The sequence below is a fragment of the Cololabis saira genome, chromosome 11 (genome assembly GCF_033807715.1).
Source record: "Cololabis saira isolate AMF1-May2022 chromosome 11, fColSai1.1, whole genome shotgun sequence".
Taxonomy (NCBI): domain Eukaryota; kingdom Metazoa; phylum Chordata; class Actinopteri; order Beloniformes; family Belonidae; genus Cololabis; species Cololabis saira.
In genome coordinates this window covers 21,985,755-22,006,350 of record NC_084597.1, presented here as the reverse complement: position 1 = coordinate 22,006,350, position 20,596 = coordinate 21,985,755, and the positions used below count along the sequence as shown (strand labels likewise).

Here is a 20,596-nt window from a genome sequence, read left to right as displayed (position 1 = left end):
GATCTGAAACCATAGACAGAAGAAAATGTATTACGGTACCAATAGAGCTCCGTAACACGGAGTAACACCGGAGCTAAGCTAAATACTTAGCCCATGCAAAGATCATACTTGTAAACAAATATAAATAACATAAAAAATTAACGTCACTTACCGCTGACTCGTGTGCAGTTGCCAGGTCCGTACTGTTGTTACTGATCCTTTTAGGAGGGTTAGTGTTGATGCAAAACCTAATTTTTACTGTCCTTCGTTGTCCAAACAGCCCCTGCTTCTGAACAATGGCGGACGCTCTGGCCGGCGGAGTTAGTTGTGGGCGTGGTTTCAGCAGCGGAGGAGACCGAGGCGTGGTTTGCATTTTGGTGACGTCACGAAAATGCGCAAATCTGAACAGCTCGTAGAAGTCACATCACACTGGAAGGATCCTCCGGGCGGGCTGTACAGACCCTGCAGAATTTAGTTGCTTTACTCCTTCTCTGTGTTAGCAGGGTGATGGGAGACCCCTTTATATATGTTAAAGCAAGAAAAAATGTGTTTTTCATAATAGGTCCCCTTTAATGCGCTCAGTTTCAGCCCAGACAGTCCTCCCTGTGGTTAAAACATATAATACATAGGTGTTGATAGTTTTTCCACTACAGAACATCTCCAACTTTACTGGACCCAGATTGATTAGTTTTTAGGTTTGTAGTCACACCTGTTGAGTTCTAGCAGGTACCAAATGATAAAACTGGTTTTATTTGGTATACATGTCACTAAATGTTTTAATACCTCCAAACAGCTGTTGCAGGTTTGTTGGTACCGGCTGACCTCTCCAGAACACGAGCTGGCGCCTCCAGGTGGAACAGTTGTTGAGCCGCGGGTGTTTACATGATTTATTCAAGGACATATCTGAGGAACACCTCGATCAGTCTAGATGAGTGCTGATTCTATTGGCTGGTGTCCACTAAAGCGTTTCACCTCTGGAATGAACAAGACAAAGACATTTTCTGAAGATGACGACTCGGCCCGTCTCCTTGGGGGAGGTTCTGGGAACATTTTGAGATATCAGAGATGATTTTTATTCGTCACATAGACTTGAAATTACTCGTATCAAGAAGAATTTTCCTCTGAAATGTGATTTATGAAGGTGAAACAAAGGTCAAAAGTAAGACTGACTCCAGAAGGGGAGGTTTTTTTTCCTGGTTTGGGGTTCGGGTGTTCATCCTGAAGTGAAACGCCTGCTGACAAATGTGTTTGATAGCTGCAGGTTCTACCAACGCAGGGTTTTTCAATGAAAACAAGCAAACGTGTGGAGTGTACAGGATCATAAAAGTAACTTTATTATTTAAATACACAAGTTATTCAGACCCCGGGTCGCCAAAATAAAGCTGGTGTTATGAATAAATAAGACAAAGAGCATAAACTATGTTTAACTTCAAATAAATGCAGTGAAAAGCTGATAAATCAACTGAGACAGAAGTTATTCATCACTCATGAATATTTAGCCCCCCAGAAGTGTTCCTGACCTGATAAAGGACATGCAAAACAGCCTCATTGTCGCTCCAAAGTTCAGCAGCGACGCTGAACTCTGATCGATACATTCGAGCGCTCGGCCGTTTCATCATAGCTTCGCTGCAGGCCGCGACCAAAACCTGCCCAAATAAATCATTAAACACGCAGAGAGGAGTGGGAGACGAGCATCTGGACGAGAGAGTGAACTCAAACAGGTTTTATGAAATGACCTGCCGAGATGTCGGAGGATCTCAGGTCCATCTCGGGCAAGTTTCCAAGCATGAGAAGCATTTTTGTTCGTAAGCTAATGCTTGCTCTGTCTTTCCAGGGGTCCCGGATTCTGCAGCTCTGAACCACCAGATAGTGGTTTTACTTTGTGAACTGAAAGTCTGTGCGCTCCAGTGAGGCCACCCGTTCATCTTCGCCCCTGCTCCCCACTCACTCTGCTGTCATTAGTTAGGTAAACCAGACACTTTACTGCCAGTCAGCTTGTCATGGTACCAGAGGCAGCTGAAAGATGTTTGCATCACATCCAAGGTGGGGGTGGCCCCAAGTGGAGACAGATGGGGGGGCGGGATTGATCTGCACCTGGAGGACATATGCAAATAAGGCTCATCTGAACTCAAAGTTGTTTTAAAATAAAACCAGGTGCTCTGAAGACCAGGATAACGACGGTTGTAGTTGGCTCGGAGCCTTTGAAAGTCTGGAGAAGCAGAATGTGGAACCGTCACGCCGCCGGCACAACTTCAGATTAGAATGGTCGGATGTTCCGGTTGATCCTGAACACAACTAACTGAAACCCAGCTGGTCGACATGTTCAGTGACGGACCACATGTTTTATACCTTTAGAAACCTCTAATGTTGTTATTCCGTCATTCAAACAGACCTTTGTTGATCAACTGTGGACGTCAAGCGTCTCATGGACGCGTTGACACAGAGGCGTGAACCGCCGCCATTCGTTGACGTTGAGGTCCGAGCTGCTGTCTGCGAACTAAAGAATTTTTACAACATTTTACTCCTGAAATTAAATCCATTCTTTTTTTGTCAGCTTCCTATCAAAAATATTGACTCTTCTGGGTTTTTTTTTTTTTTTTTTTTTTTACTTTTATATCAACGATTTAAAAAAATAACAATTCACAATCCTTACAAAAAGAACTTTGACACAATCTCGGCATATTTTCCTACACATGTGGACACAGTCAGCTGACAGGTTGGACGGGACGTGATGCGGAATTTGACCTGAAACAGGAGGAACTGGAGCCGGACCTGGATGACGGAGCTCATACACGGATACCTCAAGCACAGATGCTTCGTCTCCGCGCTCCAATCTTCGGAGAGTCCCCATGAGACAGCAGAGCTGGAGCACTCAGCATCTGCTCTGATTGGTCAGCTCAGGCTCCGCCCACAACTCAGCTGATATTTAAATTTCAGTGTCTATGCCCCCGACCGAAGAACAGACAATTACAGTTTCTTTATTCTTTTCCCAGAAAATGTCGGCCTGATTCAATAACTTACCCGTCACATCTGAACTCAGGAGTTTAAAAGATAACAAGCCGTTAAAGGTGAGAATCTCAGAGAGGCGTTGTGTTGTAATGCTGCTCGACTTCTCGGTTAAACGCTCACAATCACAACCATTTCCCCGGAACGGACTCAACCAAACCAATCGCTATGTGGCGGGGGCCTCATGTGATGAGCATTTAAGAGTATTCAGAACAACCAACATGGCCTCTGAATCACTAACACCTTGGATCAATAAGTCTTTACTTTAAAACCAACAACAGCCGTCCACCAGTGTCCTGAGGGGTATTCCAGGAAGCAGGTTCAACAAACTCTGAGTCTAAACCTGAACTCTGAGTTAACTTACCCTGAGATAGGAAACTCTGAGTTTTCGGTTCCAGAACAGCAGGTATGAGTTAGTTCAATCAACTCTGAGTTTGTTAACCTTGAGTTAAGCACGTGCATGAAGAAAATAAAAAGCCATCGTCAATGGAGCCCTGATACAACGATTCACCATGGCAACCGGCGACAACAAAAGATCCACATACTTCACGCCACTGGAGTTAGAAGTGTTAATACGTGCGTATGGTGAGTATGAGAACATATTTTGGAAAAAAAGCAACACACCTGCAGCAGCAAAGGAGAGACAATTGGCGTGGGAGAAAGTTGCTGCAGTCAATGTGTAAGTTTGAATGCAGTATTCATTTAACATTTAAGCACACTGTCAGATCAGGGACGTCAATTGGGTATGGCAAGGTTTGGCAGCCGCCACACCTTGGCTTCAGGGGAAAATGTAAATGTTTTTTGCTTTTTTTTAATACATTTATGGAATTACTCTGTGTCTAATTGTATTGATTCATTCTATTACTTAATACATATAAAATAACTACAAATGCATATCAGAACAACATGATGGATTTCACTAGGTATTATCTTTCCCAACACTTGTACCCCCCTCATATCTTGAAATGTGATGTCCCAGCGTCCCTGACGACAGTCGTCGCTATCAATCTCGTTTTTAGCGTGCTCTGCAGTGTTACTAACTTACAAAAATGAAAAGGAAACAGACAACCACGCAATTTAAAAAAAAAAAAAGAAAGAAGGCAAGTGATGGGTCCAATGTTGCCCCAGCAGCAGCAGATATTAACGAGGCTGGTAGCCACTGATGGATTAATTATGCAAGTTCATTTTAAGGTAAGACATCAAATCACCCTACCCTCTTATAAATCTGTTTAAGGGAAATATTGAAATATTTGACTTTTTTTTTTACTCTCTCTCTCTCTTTTGCTCCTCCCTCTCCTTTTTGCATTTGGACTCTAACTGTTTGAAGTTAAACTTGGATGTCCCTGTGATATTGTTGCACTGACATAGTGAATAAAGTGAACCGAATGAGTTAAATTGCGTCAAATATGCTTTTTCTGCTCTCTAACTCTGCCGCTTGCTGTCCGTGGTGCAGAAAACGGATGCGTATTGCGTAAAGACCCTTTGGCTGAATTGACGCCACTGAGGGAGGAGACAGAGAGAAACTTAGTTTATTGGGTTTATTGAAGAAAACCTGCTAGCGAGCAGGTTAGGTTCAGAGGCTCAGTTGCCGTAGTAACTGACTCAGAGTTTGAGTTACATCGCCGTCTGGAACTGAAACCTCCGGGTTTCCCTCATCTCAGGGTTAGCAAACTCAGAGTTTTCACAAAACCCACTTTCTGGAATACCCCCCTGCTCCACTTAGGACATTTGTCTTCTGTTGATGCTCGTCTGCTGTAGCCTACGTCACACGTGTCTCCCAGATGCAGCAGTTTCTTTCACCTCCTGGAAATTAAGATCAAATACGAAAGAACCAGACTAAGTCCTGACGTTTTAGAGGAGAGACATAAGCAGCTTTGTTTGATCTGAAGATAAGGATGTCGGTGTCTTCGTGAACTTAAGGCTGCGTCCACTTCGATGAGGTTTCGCTTTGTTAGGGATATCGCTGGCCGCCTGGAGAGGGTCCGTTCGCTCTGGAAGTAGGACGTGGTTTCATCATCCCCCCGTTTGAAGCACATTTATCACAAGAGAAAAGATCACAGTTTGAGTTGGACAACGATGGAAACCCGTGTTCGTGACACAGTGAGCCTCATGTAGGAAATAAACATTCAAACTAAAGTCGTGTCAGCATTGTTTGTTGTGAAAATCTAAGAATTTTTAGTTTGAAGTGCATATTGCAGTGCGAGCTGACTGGATAACGGCTAATTTGTTGTGCCGTGAGCCAGAAAGGCCAAGTGCTGCAGCAGGAGAGAGAACCATCAGATCGAACCGGACGCTTTTCTTCCTCTGGTCACGTTTTCTCATCAAAAGAGGGATATTTTTGACCTTCTGTTGTTTGTTAACAGCAGGACCTCAGGAGCAAGTGTTCAGCAGGAGACGAGTGGACTCGGCTGTAGCGTAACTGGAGGATGAATCCCGCAACTGACTGGAGCGCCCATCTGTTCCTCCGAGGCACAGCCCCCCCGCCCCCGTGTGGTCAGGAGTGGTGTTGCTAAATGCAGTGGCTTTAAAGAAATGTCTGAATTTATAAATCACTGCAGTGTTGACGTTCAACTTCAAGCTGAGCTAACGGCGCATGAGAGCAGCGCAGGAGCATCAAACTTCAAAACTTGCATTTCAATGAAAATTCTGGATTTCCAAATTAAAAACTCATATTCGAAAAAAAATTACTGAACTAAATTTCTTAGCTTCAGAATTTCTGACTTAAAAGTTCCAAATTTATGAGAAAATTCTAAATTCTTGACTTCATTTAGACAGAAAACCGTCTAAACTCAAATTTGTGAGAAAAATTTAAAATCTATTTGCAAAAAAAAAATCATCCTTAAACTTTTACATGGCCACTTTGCAAGTGACAACTCTGAATTTCGGAGCGCATAAGTTCAGAACTTCTGACTTTATAAACCCACAAATTTGTGCAGGTCAGAACAATAAATAAAAAATAAATCCCCTTTTGCAACTATAAAGTGGTGGATTAGGGAGTGTAGATAGATGGTGCACGAGGTGTAATTAAAGCGTTTCACAACAAAGTACTTAAATATTTCGAGTTATGGGTCCTTAAAAACCGGATGTGGACGCGAACGTTGAGGCTCTGGCGTCCAGCTGCATAGTTGTCTAGCCGTTAGAAATGGCTCTGCACCTGGTGGCCAACTTTACCCTTGCATTCACACCGAAAGCATCATAAGCAGCCGGCTGCCATTCGTTTTCAATGATCGCTTGCTAGAAAAGGCGGGAGGAGCTTCGGCGGCAGTGGTGCGATGGAGGCGTCCAGAGGGTCAATTTGAAGTTGGGAGAATTTCAACTTTATGCAGTAGCGACGCCGAGGCAGCGTCCAATCACAGACTGGGATTCCCAAAGCAAGAAGCCTCAATGCACATTGTACTTTCGTCTACACACAAACTTCAACTACACTCATTCACATGCATATAGCTGTGCACATATAAACTTTTTTTTTTATCAGGAATTAATCTATTACATCTAGCAAACAAGCATTTTTGCTGATTTGACTGTTGTTTTTAGGTTTCTCTGCTCATGTGAAACACGAAACTGATGGTTGAGGAGCTGTTTGGTCTGAACAATTTTATTTTGCTACATCGATCCAACGCAAAATCATTAAAAACAGTGTGTATTAATCACAAAACACAGTTTAAATAATATGACCAAATTCACTACTGCTCCAATATATATATATATATATATATATATACATATATATAAAAATATGTAGGCTATATACACTTTTTTCCCTCCAGTTCTGCAGCGCAACTTGAAAGCCCCCCCCGCTGCAAGCTTCTGCTGGCGTCAGCCAGCGGTGCGATGCAAGCGTACTGAGCGACCACAGGCAATTTTGAAGCTTCGGTGTGAATGCACAGTAACGGGGATGTTAATGAATGTTTTTTGTCTAAGAAGATGAACAGGCGGCATCTGAGAGCATCGATGACCTCGTCAGCCACAGGTTCTGGCGGTGATGGAACAAAAACGCTCCTGCATGAGGCTCCATGTGTTCATGCAAGAAACTTTGTTCAAAATCAGAGGAAATAAGATGTTTTACTTTCCATCCTTGCAATGAACAAATCCATGTCAGGAGTGTGTGAGGAGCACCCGAACACTTCCTGCTGCGTTCAGTCGGTGAGCCCATAAGAAAATATAATAAATACATCCAGATATGACACTTGGTTAGAGCATCTGTGGGAAACATTCACAGAGGAGCTCCGGCGGAGCCTGGAAGGCGGAACAGTCTGGCTACGTGTTGTCATGTTCCGTGTTTAGTGTTTGGCTTGAAGTATTAAAGCAGCTTTGGTGAGAACGGCACACCGTCGGTAGCCAGAGAACCAACCTCAGAGAGGGAGCGAGAGGGCTGCTTAGCCACTCCCTCTCCAGAGGACCGTTAACGTCACAGGAATTTGAGCGTGTATTGGTTAGATGGCGTGTGTGATGTAGAAGACGAACTCCATGTCCATGGCAGTCTGTGGAACGCTAGTGCTACCTCCGTGGATGACTGGAATCAGAGCGCCATCCATTTCATTCATGTAGCGCTGGGGGAGGAGCCTGCCTCCAGAACCGGCCTGGTACTCCACCTGGACGCAAGACAAAGTGCACCTTTAACTTCAGACTCCAAACGCATGACATAGTCTCGTTAGTAGCTTCTTTTTTAATCTAGTGGATTTTTTGCATCAAAACATGAAATATTACAAATTTTTCATATTTGGTTTTGATTTGTGACCTTTCACATTGTGTCTCAGTATTTAGGCAAATACAATGTCATAAAAACAAAATGTTTTCATCTTGCCCTTAATTAATTAAAGAAAATGAAGCAAGAACAAAAAAAAGTTCCTCCTTCCTGCCTCGACAGGGTCTAAGAGTAGTAGCCTGGTGCTGCTGATGATCGTCTTCAACTTCAACTGATGAACTGATCAGCTGATCATCGTTGTCACTGATCAGCTGATCGTCGTCACTGATTAGCTGACGATCATCATCCACATCATCACTGATCAACTGATCAGCAGCAGCTGTGCAGACCTCCAACCGTTTTCAGGAACGGTGAAACAAGTTTTATTTTCATGATCTGTTGTGTAACTGAGTTGAAGTCGATATGGCTTTTCTAAGACCTGCAGGTAGGTTTAGAGTTCAGGTTTTACCATGTCAGCCTGCGTGGAGATACGAAGCGAGAGCGAGTTGATGCCGCTGGAGGCGAGAACGGCGAGGCGAGGAGTCAGAGCACTGCAGGTCGCCAAAGCAATCTCCTTCTGAAAGACGCTGCAGGACGACAGCACCGACGGCAGGCTGCAGTCAGCAGACTTCAGCTGGTAGAACACCTGCAGACATTTCAGCTCGCATCACACATCTGGACACATCTGGAGTCCGTTTTTGTTCATTACAACTGAAAACTCACCTCTGTGCATCTGATGGTGCGACCGTCCAACTCAAATTCTGCGTCCTGCTGCATCCCAACGCTGTGAACGCCATCTAGAGGTCTGCCATCAACCCCGCTGGTTCTGCTGCAGAGATATCACATTACATTTGCTGTTAATCAACACATTTCTGTGAAATCAGCCTAAACACATGGTCTTTGTCTATTATTGAGACTTAATAGGTCAGGACATGAGACAACCACTGCTTGTAGCTGCCGCTCGCTCAGCGGCCTGCTCGTAGCTAATCTTGTGAAGAGCACAAGTTTGACTGGAACCAGTTAAACACATTTACGGGTAGGAATGGGCGATATTTTACCGTTCACAATATACGGTCAAAAACATTCCTCACGATAAAAATTTGTCATCTCGCGGTAAAAACGATAAATTCCCGTTGATGACGTTTTTGTGTAAAGCTGATTTATGGTTCTGTGTTAAATCGACGCACAACGTACGTGAAGTAAGGAAGGAAGTAAGTAAGTAAGTAAGTAAGTAAGTAAGTAAGTAAGTAAGTAAGTAAGTAAGTAAGTAAGGAAGGAAGGAAGGAAGGAAGGAAGGAAGGAAGGAAAGGAGGAAGGAAGGAAGGAAGGAAGGAAGGAAGGAAGGAAGGAAGGAAGGAAGGAAGGAAGGAAGGAAGGAAGGAAGGAAGGAAGGAAGGAAGGAAGGAAGGAAGGAAGGAAGGAAGGAAGGAAGGAAAGGAGGAAGGAAGGGAGACAAGAGGAAGGGAAGAAGGAAGGAGAGAGCAGGAGGAAAGAAGGAAGGAAGGGAAAACAGAAGGAAGAAAGAAAGAAAGAAAGAAAGAAAGAAAGAAAGAAAGAAAGAAAGAAAGAAAGAAAGAAAGAAAGAAAGAAAGAAAGAAAGAAAGAAAGAAAGAAAGAAAGAAAGAAAGAAAGAAAGAAAGAAAGAAAGAAAGATAAATTCCCGTTGATGACGTTTTTATGTAACAATCATGGCGGATCTGAGAGCGAGATAGATTTATAGTTTTAAAGGTGGAGTTGAATTGTTTTTTGTTTTTTTTTAATCGTCATTTTTATCGTTATCGGGATAAATGCCAGAAATTATCGTGATACATTTTTTAGTCCATACCGCCCATCCCTATTTACGGGTGAACTGGGACACCAGTGTGCCAGGAGCGTTACATGATCCGTTACCCAGTATTGACGGGTGAAGTCCAGTCCACCCAGCGGACCGTGACATTTTCTCGGATCTCTCCGCCGTCGTTCTTGCCGCAGGGTATGTGGAAGTCCGTCTGGTCCCTGAAGGCAGAGCGCAGAGCCTCCATGGTTTCTGGAGGGATCTGAACCATTAACCCATCTGTAAAACCATCACACAGTCACGTCAATGGGAACGACTGCATTTGTTGTTTTAATTCAGAGCACGGATGAGAAAGACGGGCCGCTGATCAACTACGTCACCTTCAACGATGCTAGACTTGGCGATGAACCCCGACGAAGCTTTCAGGGCTCCATTAAACACCACGAAACTGGCGCCGGTCACTGTCATACACAGAATCCAGTCTCAACCATGAGCATCACTTCATGCAGGTACGTCTGATGTTTTATGACGTCAACCCTTTTATTCCCTCCAGAAACAGGCGCTCACCTGTGCGAGTCTTCCCCGGCATGCTGTTGGCCTGTGTCTGATAATTTCCCTCCTCGTTCTGGAAACACACCAGGTGAGAGTCGGCCGCCGAGCTGAACGTCGCCCCGATGCTGATGACGTGCTCGTTGGATGCGTTCACCACTTTCTGCATCTGCAGTTTACAGAAAAACAGCAGTGTGAGATCACGCCGTCCATCACTGTTCGGACCTAAGTGGATGACAGAGGAGGACACCGGTGTTGTCTACATGCTTATTGATGAACCACAGCTTCTCCTTTGGACAGATGAGACAAAACTGGAGCTGTGTTGGACTTGTGTTTTGTTTCAGAGGAACCAATCTTACTGGGATTAAAACGGACACCTCCTTGCTTGTTTTTATTATGTTTTTCTAGGATTAACCCTTGTCTTTGGGTCAAAAAGACCCAATTCTTCTATCTTTCTTTCCTCCTGCCATGTTCTCTCCTTCCTTTCCTATTTTCCTCCTTTATTACCCTCCTTTACTCCTTTTTCTTCCTACCACCCTTCCGTCATTCGTTCCTTTATTACCTTCTTTGCTTTTCCTTCCTTCTTTCCTTATTTTATCCATTCCTTCCTTCTTCCCTCCCTTCTTTCTTTCCTTTTCTCCATTCCTTCCTCCCTCCCTTCTTTCCTTTTCTCCCTTCTTTCTCCCTTCCTTCCATTTTTTCTCCCTTCTTTCCTCCCTTCCATCTTTTCTCCCTTCCTTACTCCCTTTCCTACTTCCTTCCTTCTTTTCTCCTTTCTTCCTTACTTCCTTCTTTCCTCCCTTCCTTCTTTCCTCCCTTCCATCTTTTCTCCCTTCCCTACTTCCTTCCTTCGTTCCTTCTTTTCTCCTTTCTTCCTTCTTTCCTTCATTCCTTCTTTTCTCCCTTCTTTCTCCCTTTCCTACTTCCTTCTTTCCCTTCCTTCCATCTTTTCTCCCTTCCTTACTCCCTTTCCTACTTCCTTCTTTTCTCCTTTCTTCCTTCTTTCCTTCATTCCTTCTTTTCTCCCTTCTTTCTCCCTTCCTTCCATCTTTTCTCCCTTCTTTCCTCCCTTCCTTACTCCCTTTCCTACTTCCTTCCTTCTTTTCTCCTTTCTTCCTTACTTCCTTCTTTCCCTTCCTTCCATCTTTTCTCCCTTCCTTACTCCCTTTCCTACTTCCTTCCTTCTTTTCTCCTTTCTTCCTTCTTTCCTTCATTCCTTCTTTTCTCCCTTCACCCTCCCTTGACCCAAAGACAGCACAAGGGTTAAAAAAAAGACTTAAATGTTGTGTGTGACCTTTCACCTCACTGAAGCTGCTTTTAGGGATGTCGATGTAGCTGTGGCCCATCTCCATGTGGATCCTCAGTCCCTTCACCACCGACAGGCTGTACTGGTAGTTCCTAAGATCCTGCAGGAAGAGACTTTACTGACCCACGGACTCCATCCCGTCTCTTAGCCGCTGCGTACTTTAAGACTGAAGCTTTAAGCACTGAAACATCTTCAAAAATATTCAAGAGTTCTGAATCACAGGTAATGAGAATCAAGCTGTGGCTCAGCTCCACAGCTGGACATGATGGGCTTTGCTTTCCTTTACTCAGACTGACTCTCAGCAACCTTCAGAGCCACTGGAGGATTCACTTTACTGTAGGCAGCGATTAACAGCGTCTTAATTAACGCATGACTTCACTGGGATTAAGAGCACAAGGCTCCAGATTTGCGGGACGAGATCTGGCGGCGGCGTACTTACAGCCAGTAAATTCATGATGGTGTGTCCTGTTTCCCGATACACTGATTCCCTGAAACGGATGCTTGTTAGCGTAGTGGGATACACTGGAAAACAAGAGGAACAAGAGGTTTCTTTTGGTAATAAATTCATCTCAGTTTTGTATAAAACATACAGCATACATTAAAGCCTAAACACCCATCAAGACCATAAAACATGCAATCAATCAACATATATAAGGAGAAAACAGTAAATAAACCTGATGAATCAAAACCCATCAAAGGTCTGAAAGGTTTATCCATCCATCCATCCATCCATCCATCCATCCATCCATCCATCCATCCATCCATCCATCCATCCATCCATCCATCCATCCATCCATCCATCCATCCATCCATCCATCCATCCATCCAGTTCAAGCAACAAAACTACTGGATGCTCATTGCGACTGTTTTTCTCCAGAATAATGAATATTTTGTATTCAACTGGACAAACGTCCAGTGATGTCCCACAGACGTTTCTGAGGAGTGCTGAAGAGGGGCAAACCTATTAAAACCTATATTTTATCTGCTTCAGGCTTAACAGCAGCTCCTTGGCAACTCCCACAGTATTCTCTCCCTAACAACAGGTAGTTCATCTTTAAATATATAGAAATAAAACAAAATAAATAAATAAAATACAGTAATGACTGTTGTGCTGTGTTCATTTATTGAAGTAAATGTACACAGAGGATAGAGGTGTTCAGAGGGCAGCTGCAACGCCGCACAGCTCCACTTCATGCTCACAGTGAGGTGCTGCCGCTGCTTCCTGCTCTCTCTCGTCACTTGTTATCCTTTTTTGGCAGACAAAAAAACCCAACAATCTTGAATATACATTATTTTAACCGCCGACGATGTTTTCCGAAGCACCGAGTCCCGCCAACGATGAACTTTGACTCGGTGAGCAGCCCGTCCCCCTTTACCTGTAATTGGTTAACACGCTGGTTTCGATAAATTGGATTGGTTGGATTGATTGATTGACATGTCTAGATATATGGGATTAATTGAAGATGACTACTCTGCTGGGAAATAAAATGTTGCTTCTGGTCCAGGGGGTACTTTTTTCTCTCCCAGCTCTCTCCCTCACTTACTCTCACACGTACACAAACACACACGACCTCCCTCACATGCAATTGGCCTGCGAGCCGCGCGGTTCAGACCCCTGCTTTAGAAGAATACCAAATGTCATCATGTTTCATGTAGGGGGCGCTTCATCACAAACATGCCAACAGATAAAAGAACCAACTGAGATTAAAATCTCCGTTTTGGTTTTCTAAGCGTGGTCCTCCTCAGCTAGAAACCGCTGATGGTACCAGGTTTTGGTTATTTACCATCACCATCACATACTGTACACGGTGAAGTCCTTCCTGGCCACAGCAGTAAACCTCTAAAAATCACCAAAACTGTTGCAGCCTTTAATTCCCCCTCAGGGATTAAAGTACATTTAAATTTAAAGTGTTTTGTGATAATAAATGTGTTTAATCGTCTCTGTGTCATTTCCCCTTCAATCTGAGGGCACCTGTTAGCTAAAATAAGTTTAAAATAACATTAATTTTAAGAAAGCATGAACATACCGGCATACTCAGCTCCGAGCCGCAGAAGCAGCCTGAGAGGGAAGACCTTGGCCCAGGGTACCTCCAGTTTCTGCACGAGGAGGCCGAACAGGAACGGCGGTGGGGGGATGGCGAGGCCGTCCAGAGGCTGGCAGGTGGGGGAGAAGAAGAGGATCCCTGCATGATCCTTACTGCCCATGAAGCTGCTGGTGAAGGTCACGTTATCCAGATTCTCCACAAACTTTCCTGTAACAGACAACTACTCTGTTAAAAACAAAATAATAACAATAACAGTTTCATCTCCACCGTTGTCATTTGTGAAACCGCTACCTTTTTGGGCATCTTGGTAAATGTTGAGATAGAGAGAGAAAAGGTCCCGTGGAAGAGTTTTTTCTTCTGGTAAACACTCCAACAGAAACACCACCTCCCTCTGTCCCAGAGCCTGCAGCCCGTTGGATCCGAAGCACCAGCACTGCTTCCCGGAGTCTGGAACAAGAACAGAGCTCAGAGAGGTTGGAAGAGGCTTTGGGAGACTGGGTCGGGTCCTCTGCAGGTCATCTCTACTCACATGTAACCAGTTTGACATTCACAAGCAGGTTGGCGTTCAGAGCAAACGTCAGAGGACGAGGTCCTCCCTCCTCCAGCAGGTGCAGGATCTGGCAGGGAGCTGGACTTTCTTCAACTAAAACATCTGAAAACAAAGACACAGGAACGTTTAAGCCCAGCGCGGTTCTTCCACATCCGGACGTCCTGGCACGTTTGGAGCGCCTCATCTTAGGTTCATCCATGAACACTGGTTTTAGAGCATATGAGAGGTTTTGTAGACGGAGATCAAAGAACTGCTTGCATCCGGAGCTGGAGCAGGATTATACTGACTCATCATAGTAAAACCTGGTGACTGAAATGTTTAAAAACAAGTGTGGCTGACAAGAGGAATAAAAGAAGGTCTCCTTGTGATTGTGGGCCGGCAACAGCGTCACCATCCCTCCCTCTCATCCATCTAAAGTTTCAATAAGACCATTTGGAGTTTATGGAAACTTCCAGGACATGTCCATCTTTTTTCTGTAAAAACATTAAAACCATCCGACTATAGTGACATTTTTATTTAACACAAGTGAAGCTGGAAAGAAAAAGTCAAGTCCATGTGATTCTGTCCAAGACTTAAGCGACCTAAGAATTACCCTAGGGGGAGAAAAAAAAAAAAACATACATTAAGGGAGAACAAGATTAAATAAATATATATAAAAAAAAAAAAATAAATAAAAAAATATATAATGGCAGCAACAGCGATATCAAACTATATATATATACCCATATATACATACAAACATACATACATATAAGGCACAAGTTCGAAAATAAAGATACTCATTGGTCCCCTTTGGAAAAATTATCCAGTTTTGAGAATAATGGGAACCAAAATTCTTGAAAAATATGAGCACGGTGGTAAAAATTGCAATGGTAAAAAAAACTGAAATTTGATCCAAAAAAAACTTGAAAGTTGGAGGGGAATCATCTTTCCAAAGTAAAAGTATGCATTTCTTAGCAAAGTATGTGATCATAATTAATATCCTGCTTTTTTTCCGGTCTAACTGAAGATCCAGTGTGTCATTTAATAAATACAAATTGGAGCTTAACTCAAAATTAATTTCTAATACTGATTGTGTGAAGGAATGAATTGATTTCCAGAAACGTATTAAAAGATCACATTCCCAAAACATATGTACAAATGTTCCATCGATTCTTTTACATCTTGGACATTTTGAAGAGATATCCTTTGAAATTTTGTGCATTTTAATTGGAGTTAAATAGAGTTTGTGAATAAATTTAAAATTAGCCTCTTTAATTTTATTACTAGTAAAAGGAAAATGTATATTTTCACATATATTTAACCAAGTATTTTCTTCAAAGACCATCCCCAACTCCTTCTCCCATATCTTCACTAAAGTTTAGTTAGTGTACCTTTCTGATGGCAGGTGTGGACCCAGAGACCACCTTTACAAGCCAGAGACTTGTGTGAGACTGGAGCAGCTTCAGGAAGCCAGAGGAGATCAATGAATCGAGGGGGACCTGTGTCCGTTAGGGCTGAATTGATTTCTTGAAGGCAATTTGTTGATTTATAAATAAAGTTGAATTTAAGGCCAGAGTAAATGAAGGCTCATCGTTACAGTGACGTAATTAAGCAGCTCTGTAGTCTGTACTAAACAAATCTATCAGTAGTTTCTAAAGTTGAAACTTGTTTCAAGGTGGCAGACGAGAAGAAAGAGGATTTTGACGGAGGAGAACAGCAGCAGACGGACAAAGATGCCTCTACTGATTTGAAAGGATCTATTTATACACATTTATCAAGTTTATATAAATAACCCTTCTGAAGCTGTTTCTGTGTTGTTCGTTAGCAGTACTTATATATTAAAAGAAGCAGTAAAGCAGGACACAAACACACCTCCTCCTTCGTCCTCTCCAGTGGCGATGAGCAATGGCGGCAGCTCGTCTTCATTGTCTGGCAGCAGACTGGGAACACTCCTCACAGAAGATCCGATTCCAGAGAGCAGCGAGTAATCCCAGGGTCCGGACACCAGAGGTCGGACCATGTCCACAGCTTCAGAGGCTTCGGGAGCAGTTGAGGAACCGACCGCTTCCTCCGAACCATCTGAGCCAGGCTGAAAAACAAAGATGAGGACCTTTGGAACTGATCTACTTCAGAAGAACTAAAAAAAAAACCCTAAAGGGATTTTGAAGAGCGAGTTTGAAACCTCTTTTTTTGTGTCTCTGCAAAGTGAAATGTGGGCAGGACCCAATAATGGATAAATGGGCAGAACCAGAAGGCCTGGAGGAAAGTTGAAGCATTACCATGGTAACCACAAGATAACCATTTTAGCTTGGCTGGCTACCTCATGCTATATGACTAATGTACATCAATTCTGATCAAATCTGTCCATCCATCCTTCCAGACGTCCCGGAAACGAGGAGCGGTGGATCTCTAATCTGGCACTACTGGGCTCCATCTACGTCCTAACTTGATGTTTGGGTCCACGGGGCTCCGTCTATGTCCTGAGATGCCAACCTGTGATATCTTACATTTACTCTGATCACATTTGTACATCGCCACGACAAAAACAACAATTACAACAAGGACTGCTGGAGCTTAAATCATCCTCGGTACCTGGTAGCAACCAAGCGACTGCAGGTCCTGGCAGAGCTCTGCTAGTTCTGGTTTCACCTCTAGTAGAATTCATTTTGGATGTTGTTTTGCTAGTGACACTTGAAATGAGGATATTTGGACAGACTTGATCAGGATGTATATAAAGTAGCACCGTGTTGAAAAAAATCGATTTTGTGATTCCAAATCGATTCTCATATTAATTCCTGAAAATTGATATGTCTAAAGATCGATTTTTTTTATTTTTTATTAAACTTTTTATTTTATTTTTTTTTCATCATTACATTTTTGCCTGGTGAACTTTAATCCCAGTAGTCCCAGTAGTTTTGAAAACTCCTGAACTAAATGAACTTTTCTTTAGAGAAAATGCTGGATATTTCAGCTTAAATTTCTAAATGTTATATTAGAAGATCGATAGAAGATAGAAGTTCATATTATCTATATTTACTATAGCTTGTTTGGTTTCTCCTTTATCGGACACGGTTTGTCATGAAATACCTGAAAAATGCCGGGTGCTTCATGGCAAGCCGTGTGTGTGGTGACAGAATAAATCAGACAAGCTAAAATAATTTGTTTACTGCTTGAGCTGTTGCAATTTCTTTCTTTTTTTGCACTTTAAATGGATATTGAAATGCCTATTTGAGTTATTTATTTCTTAGTTATTTCACAATAATTATTGTGAAATTATTATTTCAATAGTTATTTTACAGTCATATAATCCAGGCAACACTAACCCAAATCAATATCAATTTGGATCGGATCGAATCAAATGGTGATAATCGATTCTGAATGTTAAGAATCGGAATCGAATCGATTCTTGACATTTGAATCGATACCCAGCTCTAATATAAAGTAATACTGATTAGCATCATAGCCTGGTATAAGCTAAGCTGTGATTGACATCAGGTTGGTGTGCAGTATGAGGAAAGAAGAGGCTGCAGAAAATGTCAGCCTGACATCACAGAGGTTCGTCCAGGTCTGATAATAGATGACATGTTAGAGGAGAGATGTGGGAAGAAAAGCTGGTCTTACTGTCGTCTGGTCCGGACTGAACTCCTGGGAGCTCCTGCGGCTGGTCACTGACAGCCGGGTGGTGTCTGCCACCTCTCCATTGGGCAGGATTCCGTCAGCAAACCAGACTCGCTTCTGCTCACGGGGACAACCTGACGGGGAAGTCATTTCAAGGTAAAGCTCAGGAGCAGGAGCTGGCCGTCAAACTGTAGTTTGTGAGCAGGATATTGCAGCAGACATACCATCGTTGCTCGGGTGTTTCAGGACAGACACAGGCACCATGACCGTGGGAGGGGGGGAGTTGAGCGTGCCAGCAGCCTGAGCCTGCTGCAGAGGAGGGATGGTGCTGCAGTACTCAGAAGGGACGTTGGGGTTTGGGCTGGGACCCGTAGGACTCATCATCCGCTCCAGGGCCTGAGCTACAACAGAAACAGGTCATTATTAACGTCAGAGCTCTGAAAAAGAGAGAAAAAAAAACAATCCGAAAGATAGTTGTCTTTACTTGAATCAATCTTTTAATAAAAAGTTTTGAAGAGGTGCAAAAATAAGTATCCACCTCTTTAATCCACTTATTTTCTGTTTAAAAACATAAAGATGATCTAAATGGTAAAATGGTAAATGGCTTACACTTATATAGCGCTTTCCAGCTGTACTCTTACAGCCCCAAAGCGCTTTACACTGTAGACATTCACCCACACACGCACACATTCACACACACCGGTTGTTGGCGGAGCTGCCACACAACGGCGCTGGCCTGACAACCGGGAGCAACTGGGGGGGATTCAGTCTCTTGCCCAAGGACACTTTGGTGGACACAGGAGGAACTAGGGTTCGAACCACTGACCTTCAGGTTCATGGGGGAACGCTCTACCGACTGAGTCACCTTCCCCACTGTTGTAAATGTTGAGGGCCTTAAACAACATCAAACTTTTTTCCACTGTGCCACTACCAAAGAGAAGTGAAGCCAAAAGGGGGGAGAAAAACGAATTAAAAAATGTGACACATTTCCGAAATCGGACAAACATAAGTACCCACATGATTGAAAAGCTTGTAAATCTGCCTTTGACAGCAACAATTTCGCACAGTTCTTTACTGTTCAACTTTATCAGTGTCAGGTGGTTGTGGAGGAATCCTGGTCCTATGTTGCTTCGGTTCATCGATGTTTCTGGACCTTCACTTGTACTCAGCTCTCCAAAGGTCGCACCCCCGACTGTAAAAGAAGAACTGGACCTGGGATGTCATTCACAGGTTTCCTAAGAGTGCTTTTAAAGCCTTGTTTTCCTTGCTCTGCGCATCATCGTGTTGTAAATGAGCAGAACAAAGAGGTCTGGGAAACTGGCTGAAAAACGCCCAAGTTATGTTACCGATTACCAGTTACCAATTTAAACGTGGCTGATATAGCTTATGCTAACCTATAATGCTATTATTAGGAGTAGGTGACTCAGTTGGTAGAGCGTTTGCCCATGAACCTGAAGGTCAGTGGTTGGAACCCTAGTTCCTCCTGTGTCCACCAAAGTGTCCTTGGGCAAGACACTGAATCCCCAGTTGCTCCCGGTTGTCAGACGAGTGCCGTTGTGTGGCAGCTCCGCCGACAACCGGTGTGTGAATGTGTGAGTGTGAATGTCTACAGTGTAAAGTGCTTTGGGGCTGTAAGAGTACAGCTGGAAAGCGCTATATAAGTGTAAGCCATTAACCATATTATTATTATTATGTTCATTTTTATCAAATCTGCTCAAAGATTCTCATTTCAAGTGTTGCTACTGTAATGACATCTGAAACGAGTGCTGCCAGAGCTGAAACAAGGCCTGGCAGAGCATTGTTGTTGCTGGGCCCACCGCTAATCACTAAGTAGCAAAAGTGATGACAGTGAGTCACTGGCTTCGCCGGCTGTCAACCAAACAACCATTCCCCTAATTAAACAGACCTTTGTTGCTTTATGTAGTTTTTAAAATCAGACAATGTTTGCACATGTGCTGATGTTTAGCAACTATCCTTCTTAAATCCTACAGATGCAGCAAGGGGTACTTAGTATTGTTTACATGATGTATTCATTCAGTTCTTTGCTAGTCCTTTTATTAATAGTGCAGTTAAAAAACTAAACAAAACATGACCAATATGTTGTTCATCTGAGGTTGTATTTGCCTAAATTTGGGCCGATTTTTACTTTGCTTTACAAATAAACAGGATTAAAAGAGTGGGTTGTACTAACACAAATGGATGAAGGACAAATATGAGTCGTCAATACTGGGAAAGGCCCTAATGACGAAGTTTTTGCTTTATTGTTTTTTTTCCTATCCTCATTTTCCTTCTGCTTGAGCTCTCTGGAAATGGCGATGCAGCTTGCGTCTACATTATATTGATTAATCACCACAGAGCTTTATTGATCGGGTAAGTAGTGACAACAACAGCAGCAGCAGTAGTAGTAGCATGGCTCAAAAAAGCTGCACAAGATTGAAGAAAATCAAAGACTTACTGTAATTCAGAAGGTTTTAAAACAGAAGTAAAGCCAGAAACACCAAAGTGACAGTAAAATCAGTCTTACAGAGAAATGATGACGGATGCCTTGAAGTCATCAGTGGTTTAAGGCTCATTACTTCAGATGAATGCTACAGTCCTATCAGTGGCCTGGTTCTCAGTGCAGCATTCATCTGAACACATGTACAGATATGAAATAGCTGTTCAAATTATAAATCCTAAAGCAAACAACAGCCCAAAGTTGCATCTTACCTCATCTTCATCATTATCTCTTCTGAAACTCTACCAGTCTTTCCAGCAGCAATCACAGCGGATCTAAAGCTTCGTCTGCTGGAAATGAGCCGTTTGGAGTAATAAGCTGTTAGCTGCAGGAGAGCGTGAGTGTGTGTATGTGTGAAGCTTCACCACACTGACGGGAGAGGGAGGAGATATTGCAACACAGCACACAAAAGTAGATCACCTCTTTGTTTTTACTTTATACAGCATCAAGCAGGTCTGAGACTACGCACACTCGCACACCAAGGACAAAAGCGAGTGTCCTGCTGAAACTCTCCTCCCTCTTCTAGTTCTCTCCATCCATCAGCTCCCCCTGTTGGTGCTGCAGCAACTCCAACGTTAATGTAGAAACACGTTAACACGCTTGTTT

The 20,596-nt window shown here is 43.2% G+C and overlaps 1 protein-coding gene across 1 annotated transcript in view; it reads right to left on the bottom strand.

The window, feature by feature from the left end:
• Window positions 1-1,290: 1,290 nt before the first annotated feature.
• Window positions 1,291-20,596, bottom strand: part of zfyve16 (zinc finger, FYVE domain containing 16) — a 31,783-nt gene continuing 12,477 nt past the window's right edge. The window contains exons 6-19 of the mRNA XM_061734011.1: window positions 17,718-17,894; window positions 17,497-17,627; window positions 15,748-15,964; window positions 13,873-13,995; window positions 13,635-13,790; window positions 13,326-13,550; window positions 11,738-11,820; window positions 11,294-11,398; window positions 10,011-10,161; window positions 9,824-9,904; window positions 9,560-9,722; window positions 8,393-8,498; window positions 8,139-8,315; window positions 1,291-7,577 (exon numbers count right to left, since the gene is read on the bottom strand). Of these exons, the coding sequence (XP_061589995.1) occupies window positions 7,419-7,577; window positions 8,139-8,315; window positions 8,393-8,498; window positions 9,560-9,722; window positions 9,824-9,904; window positions 10,011-10,161; window positions 11,294-11,398; window positions 11,738-11,820; window positions 13,326-13,550; window positions 13,635-13,790; window positions 13,873-13,995; window positions 15,748-15,964; window positions 17,497-17,627; window positions 17,718-17,894 (2,054 nt within the window). The 3' untranslated portion in view covers window positions 1,291-7,418. The remainder of the gene's footprint in view (window positions 7,578-8,138; window positions 8,316-8,392; window positions 8,499-9,559; window positions 9,723-9,823; window positions 9,905-10,010; window positions 10,162-11,293; window positions 11,399-11,737; window positions 11,821-13,325; window positions 13,551-13,634; window positions 13,791-13,872; window positions 13,996-15,747; window positions 15,965-17,496; window positions 17,628-17,717; window positions 17,895-20,596) is intronic.